The sequence below is a fragment of the Microtus ochrogaster genome, chromosome 4, assembly GCF_000317375.1.
Source record: "Microtus ochrogaster isolate Prairie Vole_2 chromosome 4, MicOch1.0, whole genome shotgun sequence".
Taxonomy (NCBI): Eukaryota; Metazoa; Chordata; class Mammalia; order Rodentia; family Cricetidae; genus Microtus; species Microtus ochrogaster.
Window position 1 is genome coordinate 31,039,560 of NC_022011.1, and position 9,868 is coordinate 31,049,427.

A 9,868-nucleotide genomic window follows, 5' to 3' on the forward strand; every position below is an offset into this window, starting at 1 on the left:
ACCAGGCTGGTCTCGAACTCACAGAGATCCGCCTGCCTCTGCCTCCCAAGTGCTGGGATTAAAGGCGTGCGCCACCACCGCCCGGCTATATGCTTGGTTTTATGATGAAATCCAGCTGTATTTGTTTTCTAATCTCTACTTCTTGGTAAGCATTTGGGCACATGTCTCCTTATAGAATAACTTCCTTTGGTCTAGATCTTCAAGCCATCTAGCCAGTCAGTAGTGGACACAGCAGCAGCTTTCTAAAGAGGTAAACATTATAGACTAGTTCAGCTTATAAGTCATAGGTATTTTATAGCTGTGTAGGCAGCATGGGTTGGAACAAGTAGAATTAGTGCATAGTGCTGGTATGGTCATAGTTGAAAAAAGAAAAAGTACTTCTGCACATGACCTGCATGTAGAGGTCGGAAGACACTTTGTAGAAGCCAGTTCTCTCCTTCCAAGTGGGATCGGGGATTGAATTCATTAGTCTTTGCATTTTTTTTTTTTTTTTGAGACAGTTTGATGTAGTTCAGGCTGGCCTCAAATTTGATATGCAGCAGAGGATGGCTTTGTTGAGCACTGAGATTACAGGTGTGTGCCACCATGTGTGTGATATGGCTAAGTTTGTTCAAGAGCTTAAGAAGCTGATTTTCGGAGTGTATTGAACCATTTTACTTCCACCAGGGATCTTATGTCCACTATTTGTCTTTCCTTTGGCATGACTTCTCGAGCGCACCTTCTCTGGAAAAGGAGCTTCAGGCTGGATATGATGGTGCACATATTTCTTTATGCATTCTCTATGGAGGCCACCAGGGCTACATAGTGAGATCTTGTCTCAAAAACAAGATTTTAAATCCCAGCACTTGGAAGATGCAGGCAAATCTCTGTGAATTTAAGGTCAGCCTGGTCTACAGAGCAAGCTCCAGGATAGCCAAGGCTACACAGAGAAACCCTCTCTCAAAAGACAAAAAACAAACGAGCTTCAAATCCACACAATTTGTGTGGGGGAAAATTTAGCCATGTAACAGTGTTTTAAGAAATTTATCTTTATTAATGAACTGCCTTGTATTAGAAACATTTATTAGTTTTTATTTTAAATACTGTTGGGTTCTCAGAGGTCCTTACTTATTATTGCTTTGTGTAAAACACAAAGGTGTGCCTAACTGTCACTCATCTTGGAGAAGATTTGGGTATTTGAGACAAGTGCTCACCACCCCTCTGGTCTTGCAGAAGTACGCAATTACATCTGTGACGAATGTGGGCAGACCTTCAAGCAGCGGAAGCACCTTCTTGTCCACCAGATGCGTCACTCAGGAGCCAAGCCACTGCAGTAAGTGTGGGCTGGGCACTTCCTATGACTGGGGCAAGGCACAGCTTACCTCACCTGCCTCTGCCCCCCAGGTGTGAGGTCTGTGGGTTCCAGTGCAGGCAGCGAGCGTCCCTCAAGTACCACATGACCAAACATAAAGCAGAGACTGAGCTGGACTTCGCCTGTGACCAGTGCGGCCGGAGGTTTGAAAAGGCCCACAACCTCAACGTACATATGTCCATGGTACATCCTCTGACCCAGACCCAGGACAAAGCCCTGACTTTGGAAGCAGAGCCGCCACCTGGGCCCCTGAGCCTCTCTGGGACCATGGAGGGTCAAGCTGTGAAGCCTGAGCCTACCTGAGAACTGCAGGTGGATATTGGACATGCTGAGCTGCTTGAACTCAGCAGGTGTGATATGAGGTTTAAAGACATTAATGTCCCTCATTTCCCTGCTGGCATAGTTCTGCTTGCTCTTTGGACCCCACGCTGCACTCCACCTCACATATCCAGCAGCTGTATGTTGGAGGGCACCTCAGGATGAGGGAGGTGGGCTTGGTGTGTACTTCAGTCTGCTATGGTACCAGCAGTTTATTTTCCTATGGACACTGGGCAAAATTTAAGGCCAGACACAAATTATGAATAATTAATTTTTTTCCTAACTAGAGCAATCAAGGAGATTTGTAATCTACTTTCTAGTGTAACAAGAGCTCCATGTTATGCTTGCAATAAATTATTCACAAAGGTGCTGGTTGGTGCACTAAGACAGGCAGTCAGAACAGATGAGGCTCCTGGTAGAGATCAAAGCTCGGGCCAGCCTGCCACCTTTGCAGGAGGACGGTGCTCATCTCAGGGTCACAGTCTTCTCGGCCAGCCAGCAGCTATGAGAAAATACACTGCTTAGTGCCCACAGCCTCTCGGGATAGCCTGAGTAAGTTGTTTGCAGATGAAGAGCTAGGAGCCACTTGAGATAGTAGTTCCACAGCACAGACCCATCAGGCTGGCAGCACAGCTCAAGTGCCACATGCCTGTGACTTCTCATTTTACTTAAACTGTGAAATCAGCTCAAGAATATCTCTGGGTTTTTACCTCTCTCATATTGGAGAAGCGCTGTTTTGGGCACTGAGGTATTAGCTGCAGCAGAAAAGTACGTGCTTCCGTTATCAGTTGTACAGGGCTACCCTAGAACAGAGAGGCAGTCGTGGGTCAGGCACACTGAATTGGTACCAGCGCAGCTCACCTGCTGTTCCTAAGGAATAAACAGCTGCCTCATAGGCTGGGGGCCTTACTTGGAGCTTTAAGCGTTTGCTGGCCTGAGGTAACACAGTCCTGGTTTCCCCATCCACAAAGAGCTGCATCAGCTTCAGGTACATGTCGACAGCGACATGCAGGAAAGCCTCTTCCTTGATGATGGCGTCTTCACTGAAGTAGGAGAGAAGCCTGCAGGTAAAGGCAAAATGAGAAAGGACTTGAAGCTACGAGAGGTAAGTAGCAGTTGGCACAGACTATAAACTTATTTGTTGATCAGAGTGACAAGTAACTTTTGCTTTTTCTTTGACCACACCAGGCACCCAGGCTGGGCTTACTCACCAACCAGCAGGTAGTTACCTGTAGAAGGCAAATGGTAGCAGCCTGGTGTGCTGATCTGGGGCCAAGTGGAGGAGGTGCCCCAGCTCGGCATCTGCAAAATGGAGGCGTTCAGTCAGTTCTCTAGTGCTGTGGGATGACTCCAGGAGGTCATATGCTCTGAGTTGTTTCTGTCTAGCTGTGGTGATATCCAGGGGCTTATGACCTATGCTGAGGACACCTGTTAGAACTGCTGGGAAAGAGGGTTTTTTTCCATTGGTCTGGGAAAATGGGGGTGATATGTTCATACAGGAGAACAGAGGCGGGGTTGAACAAGTACCCTCCAACTGCTCCCCCTACAATGTGCCTATGGGTAGACCATTCCAAACCAGCAACATTGTGGACCTTTGAGTGTCCCAATTGACTCTTCTGTTGCTTTAAATAAGTTGTGTCCTGAATTAATACCCCAAATGAGTTAAGGTTTATAAACTCAGTAAAGTTAAGCCCATGAAAGTTGACCCCAAGTCTGAAAGCTGCTTCTGAAGGGTGACACAGCTTCGTGGCAGCTCATCAATTCATGTCTGTCTCATCTTGGGTAGAGCCAGCTCTCCCCTGCTGTTCAAGGGACACACAGCTTCTCACCCGTCTCTGTCAACTGGAAGAGTACCAGCCAGGAAACCTTCCTTCTCCCCAAGTATACGAGGACCTCGGCACAGATGTCCATGGCTTTCAGATACTCAGCAGTGTCCTGTGAGCCACAGAAGAAGCCTCAGAAGAGCTAACTTTAGTGCAGGGTGGGCAAAGCTGGCTCCCAAGAGCTGCCGTGCTCATGTGGATTCGGGGTTCAAACCTCACCATTTTACCCTCCAAAGTCTAAACCTGGTGACAACCTAAGCAGAGGCATGCCTGGGCTTTCTAGATGGAAATGTCATTGGAGCAAGACATCAAAAGACCAAACAAGAAACAGCCTGAAAAGCCCAGAGGTAGGAACTGAAGTCTGAGCGGGCCTGTAACTTATTACCTGGTGCTCCTGCCTAGCCCAGGGTTGAGGGGAAAATGCATCCTCAGCTAAAAGGTGTGACTTACCTGTTGGGTCAGGTAGGACGAGAGTAGGCTCATCAAGGAAAAGAAGAGGAGGAAGATGAGCATCTAGGAGGGAAAGAGGCAGCACATTTAAGTCATATCCTGACACTAGGCTAAGTGAGACCCTGACTACAGCTTAATGCCTGGAAGTGGCTCTTAGGAAGGGGAAAATTCTAATTCACTGTTTTTGGAGACAGGGTCTTATTGTGAAGTCCAGGCTAGCCTCAAATTTTGCCTCAAATTCATTCCGACAGTCTTCCTGTCTCAGCCTTCCAAGTGCTGTGATTGCTAGTATGAACCTCCATTCCAGGCTTTCTATTGTTTAGAAGCTTACATCAGAATAAATTATGGCTTATATGGTCACTTAAAACAATTTTTACTACATTTACTTTATGTGTGTATGCATGCAGAAGTCAGTTCTTCCTACCATAGGTCTCTGAAGCCATTAATATTACCTCTGTCTCTGTCTGTCTCTGTCGACAGAGTTTCTCTGTAGTTTTGGAGCCTGTCCTGGAACTAGCTCTTGTAGACCAGGCTGGTCTCGAACTCACAGAGATCCACCTGCCTCTGCATCCCAAGTGCTGGGGTTAAAGGTGTTCGCCACCATTGCCCAGCAACATTACTTCTAATAATTCAAAAGCAATAGAAAAATGGGCTTGGGAGAATAGAATCCTTCTAGGGTTTCTATATTATAGTGAAACATTCGGCTCTACTACTGATCTAGTTTAGTTAGGTTGGCATATAAATCACGAGTCAGCAGAGGTCCTGCATTTAGGAGTGAAGGTGTGTACAATATGGCTTACTTCCCAGCTTCCTCCTTAGATGCTGGTTCCTGTTTTCTCATATTCCCCAACAAATCTTGTCCTACACATGCCTGAGTTTCCTTAGAGGTCACATGAGTGCTGTAGAGGGCACTAGGTAGTTAGGGCTCGCTCTCGAGGGCTCAGTGCCCAAGTCCTGCCTGTCCCTTCACTTAGAAGTTGGAGCAATTCCTTCTTGTACTTGTGCAGAGCATAGCTCCAGCCAGTCGTCACTGGGTGCCTCTGAGTTGCACTCTTGTAAGTGCCCTGCAGTACAAGCCACCGTTGTGGCAATGGGTATCTGGGAGGTGCAGATGCTGGCTGGTGGCTTTATATTAGGTTGAAGTGCAGGCAAAAACAAGCTTGACATAAACACTTCCAAAAAGAAATGTACAGCACTTTACCAATGAACTTGAGACACTAACTGAAAACAAACTCAGCTGTTAGACTCTGAAATAGTGACAGCTCCAAACTTCATGTTTTTCTTGGAAAAGGAAAGCCAATGGGCATACCTCAGTTAGAGAAGTGATGAAAAGTAAGCTCAGTAGAAGAAAGGTATCAAATTCTGTGTCTCACCTCCTTCCTCTCGCAGTCCAGCCTTTTCAGATGCACCCTGACATTTTCCGTCCTAACTTCTCTAGTTGCAAAGTGCAGCGCAGCAGCTGAGATCCAGGCCGGGCTGGGTGCTGGGGAAGCTGAACCAGAGAGGAGACTGACACAAAGAAACATCATTGCAGAGGTTGAAATTGTATTCACCTAATTGTCATGCCGCTGGCCACAAAATAGCTTTGTGTTTAACAAAAGGGGCTTTCCTTTCAAACATGATGCAGGGGGCCCCAGAGTCACCACAAATACAATTTGTGTCAAGTGTCTGTCTCCTCAGGGAGGATCTGGTAGATTGAGGCCAGCCTTGTTCATAAGGCAGGTGATACACAGCATTCTGAGGGGAAACTGGCTTAGTCCTGTCCACCTCATAATGAGGTGCAGGGGTCTAAGAGCTTTGAAGGAAGAGGCATAGTACTACCGGTCTCTCAGTATTGGTTGTCCATGTAGGCCTCTGACTGGGCTAGCCCATCGGAGTCTACTTTATGATTAGTGTGACACCTTACTTTCCATCAGGGTGAGTTTGGCAGATGCACTCATGCCGTACAGTGAAGGACTTAAAGGGATAATTTGATCTCTGTAGAGTCAGGGTTGATAGCAAGGCCTGTGTTAACTTGTTTGCTGAACAAGTTGTGGAGTACTCCCAACAGAGGCAGCACGGATTCAAAACCAGCTACCAGGAGGAAGTTCTTGATAAAGATTAATGTCTTGCTGCAGCCCTCTAACAACTCCGAGATGCCGCAGGGAGCTTGATGGTCTTCGTGACGACAGGCCAGCCAGAAATCTGACTCTCGGTGATCTGCTTCTACCCTATCCTGTTCCCCCAATGCTGCCTGCCTTGACCCTCTGGGGCACTCTGTGCCAAATAAACAGAACAGGATCCAGGCCAGGATGTAGAAAGCTGAGCTAGGAGACCCGATGAAAGCGGCTTTCTCAGGCCAGTCAGCTCAGCCTGCTGCTCCCCTTGAGACTGCCTCCGCTCACCTGCTAGCAAACTCCCGGGCCTCCTGTAGTCTCTGCAGCTCCCGCGGCAGTGTGCCCTGATAACATTTCTTCCACCGACTACACAGCACTGGCTCCAGGCTTGACCACCACAGCTGTGGCAAGTGATGGGTCACCAAGAAACAGAAGTTGTCATAAGAGAGAGATGCTGCCAACACCCAGACATCTAATTGCCAGTCAGCTAGGAGCTCCGAAGAGCTCCACATAGCTCGTGCTGTCCGGCTGAATAATTTCTTTTTTTTTTGGGGGGGGGGTTTGGTTTTTATAGACAGGGTTTCCCTATGTAGCCCTGGCTGTCCTGGAACTCATACTATGTAGACCGGGCTGAATTAGAACTCAAGAGGTCTACCTGTCTCTGCCTCCCAAATGCTGGGATTAAAGGCATGAGCCACCACTGCCCGGCTTAAATATATTTTAATATGTATGAACATTTCCCCTGCATGTATGTCTGTGTATCACATATTGACACAAGCTTTGTTCCTGCAGAGGTCAGAAGCTGTTAGACTCCCTGGTATATGAATGTAGGTGCTGGAATCAAGCCTGGATCCTCTGGAAGGGCAGACAGTGCTTTTAACTGCCGAGTCGTTGCTCCAGCCCTTCTAGCCACTTCACTTCTCAAACATCTTGTGAATCCTAACAACCAGGGAGGGATACTGAATCCTGGAAATCCCGACTCTTGGAAATCTAACAAGACAAGGGAGTGTGTGGAGTCTCAATAGGAAAGGTGCTTGGTGCAAATCTGATGACCTGAGTTTAGTCCTAGGCTGCTGTACAGTGGGAAGGAAGGACTGACCCCACAGTTGCTCTCTGACCACTGAGCATGCCTACATACAGAGATTGGTGTGGGGGAAGGAGATAAAGAAATGCAATTTTAAAAATCCAACACACAGACCTACCAGGGCTGAGGTCAGAATAATGGGACATTTGCTCTGGCACTCTGTCAGGGTCAAGTTGGCCACCAATGCTGGGTCTTCACTTCGAAAACACACATTAAGGAGCCCCTGTAGCGAGAACACACAGAAACTCAGCAGTTTGCTAACCCAGGTGCCCATGGGAACGCTAGCCCCAAAGGAACCACCTAGGCAACCAGAGAGTTCCGTCACATAACAGGATTACCCTGAAGAAGTGCATAGTAATATCATGGGTCAGGACACTGCCGTGGCAACAGGAGTTTCTCTGTAAAACAGTTCAAAGTCAGCATAAAACCAACACAGAGGTAGAAAGGCCAGCCCAGAGCGTTTTCACATACCAACTCAGAGTTGACCAGGTTAAAGAACTCCTCACAGTTGGGGGACACAGGTTGTCTGGTCTGGGGGCTACCCATAAGAACTGATGGAGGCAGGCGGAGGAGAAGCCTTGGGAAGAAGGGGGTACATCATGGTGAAGAGAGACAACAAAGAAAAGGTGCCCTTTCCCTGGCTCAAACTCTGTCACACAGAACTTTCCAGATAGAGTGATGCTATCCATACCACAGCCCTGGTCTCCAGCTCCCATTGTCCTGCCCTGAAGTGTTCTACATAGAAAGCTGTCTTTGTCCCAGCATTTAATTCCTGCTCAGTCACTGCAGATACCCAATATGCTTCAAAAAATATAAATAAAAAAAATTTCAACAACCATGTAGATGGATGCAATCCTTTTTTTTTTTTTTTTTTTAAGACATGGTTTCTCTGTAGCTTTGGAGCCTGTCCTGGAATTAGCTCTTGTAGACCAGGCTGGCCTCGAATTCACAGAGATCCGCCTGCCTCTGCCTCCCGAGTGCTGGGATTAAAGGCTTACGCCACCACCGCCCAGCTGGATGCAATCCTTAACTGGAGGATTCTATTATAAAGAAATGCACTTTTAAAAAAAGTGCATTTAAAACAGCAACAACGAAATGTTCTTTATAGTACACCCTTTTAGCAGAGGGATTCTAGAGTCTGAGGAGAAAGACTGGAGTCCAAAGCACCTTTTACACTGTCACACCTGTTCCCACGGGAGCCACCAAGATGCTCAAACCTTTGCAAGCTTGGGGTAGACATAATACAAGCAATGAGCAGAGGAAGCTAAAGACAAGACACTGGCTCATGAGAGATGCTGCGATGTCTGTTACCGTTTGCATACGAGCAGCTCTCGCTGTCTCCTAAGGCTAGTAGCCGTGCTGTGCCCCTTTGCCAGAGTGTGGAGCCGTCTTCTGAATAGGCGGAAGAGAATGTGACTCTGAGAAGCTGAACAGCCATAGGAGGCAGAAGAGCCTTGATCCAACTCCAGGTCCACAGCCATCTCCTGGAAAAGAGACCCAGACACACTTCCATCCTCTATCTTTGATGTCCCCAAACATGAATCAGGGCAGAAAAGTTCTCAGGGCTCACTTGCTCTCTTCTTCTTGGATGCTACGAGGTAAGCAGCTTTGGTCTATTGCACCCTCCCTGATGTGACGTGCTGACGTGCTACAGGACCATGGCAGTGAAGGCAAGTGACTGAAATCAGGAGGCAAGCCTTAGCTCCTTTAATTCTCCCAGTTGTCATTGCCACAGCAACAGAGGACTGGCATGTGCGCTCCTGTGGAACTGGTCCCCACAAGATCACAGGGAGTCGCACTATTAGGACCTGTGGCTTTGCAGGAGTAGAATTGGCTTTGTTGGAGGAAGTGTGTCACTGTGGGAATGGGCTCTGAGGTCTCTCTCCTATTCAGTGTCCTGTTGCCTTCAGATAAAGATACAGGACTCTTAGCTCCTTCTCCAGCACCATGTCGGCTTGCACGCCACCATGTTCTACCATGATGACAATGGACTAAACCTCTGAACTGTAAGCCAGCCCAATTAAATGCTTTCCTCTGTAAGAGTTGCTGTGGCCATGTGTTTCTTCAGAGCCATGGCAACCGTAACTCAGCTCCCAAGGGCAGTCAGGCCTGCAGGATTTGGAGGCAGACATGAACTGGGAGGCACACTGTGTGGAACTGCATTCTCCCACTCATCCTGGGACCCCACGGAAACCCCATGTGCTCTTTTCCTCGGCTAAATGAGAGCTTGTTAGGGTCACTTCTCAGCCTGTGGTTCCACTGAAGAAGCGGAAGGTTGTGCAGCGACAGCTGCTTTGCTAAGTTGGTATGTCCCAAAGCCTGGAGACAGTTTTGGCATCGCAGCTGTGTACCTGGGTTTTGTGGTGCTCACCTGTGGACTAAATTCAGACTACACTGTTGCTCTAGTCTTAGCCATGGTGTGGATAATGCAAAAGTTTCTACTCTGTCCTATTGCGTTAGTCACCATTATGCAAATTGGTCATACTTACCTTAGCTGAGGACAGGTTTGCTGCAGCAAACACACTGAGCCCTGTTGTCTTCTAACTCACCTGTAGCCTGGAAAGAATATCCTCATTTCCTGTGCGGCCACCAAGAACCAAATCAGAGTCCGGTGAGTGATTATAACTCCTTGAACTGAAAACAAAACAAAAGCTCAGGACTGCCTGGAGGTCCTCACTGTGATGCTCATTCCCCATCCTGCCCCCACACTGGGGCGTCTATACATAACTGATGGTACCGCACTGTG

The 9,868-nt window shown here is 47.8% G+C and overlaps 2 protein-coding genes across 3 annotated transcripts in view; one reads left to right on the forward strand and one right to left on the reverse strand.

Moving 5' to 3' along the window:
• Znf276 (zinc finger protein 276) overlaps positions 1-2,061 on the forward strand; it is a 17,234-nt gene extending 15,173 nt beyond the window's left edge. For both annotated transcript variants that reach the window (XM_005345834.2, XM_026778643.1), the window contains 2 exons: positions 1,213-1,312; positions 1,384-2,061. In XM_005345834.2, coding sequence (XP_005345891.1) covers positions 1,213-1,312; positions 1,384-1,654 — 371 coding nt within the window. In that variant the 3' untranslated portion in view covers positions 1,655-2,061. The remainder of the gene's footprint in view (positions 1-1,212; positions 1,313-1,383) is intronic.
• The window catches only part of Fanca (FA complementation group A), a 58,071-nt gene continuing 50,244 nt past the window's right edge, over positions 2,042-9,868 (reverse strand). Inside the window, exons 31-43 of the mRNA XM_005345833.3 lie at positions 9,672-9,756; positions 8,434-8,606; positions 7,594-7,699; positions 7,461-7,520; positions 7,241-7,345; positions 6,327-6,439; positions 5,316-5,451; positions 3,943-4,005; positions 3,499-3,604; positions 2,899-2,971; positions 2,580-2,730; positions 2,380-2,472; positions 2,042-2,171 (exon numbers count right to left, since the gene is read on the reverse strand). Coding sequence (XP_005345890.1) covers positions 2,064-2,171; positions 2,380-2,472; positions 2,580-2,730; positions 2,899-2,971; positions 3,499-3,604; positions 3,943-4,005; positions 5,316-5,451; positions 6,327-6,439; positions 7,241-7,345; positions 7,461-7,520; positions 7,594-7,699; positions 8,434-8,606; positions 9,672-9,756 — 1,372 coding nt within the window. The 3' untranslated portion in view covers positions 2,042-2,063. The remainder of the gene's footprint in view (positions 2,172-2,379; positions 2,473-2,579; positions 2,731-2,898; positions 2,972-3,498; positions 3,605-3,942; positions 4,006-5,315; positions 5,452-6,326; positions 6,440-7,240; positions 7,346-7,460; positions 7,521-7,593; positions 7,700-8,433; positions 8,607-9,671; positions 9,757-9,868) is intronic.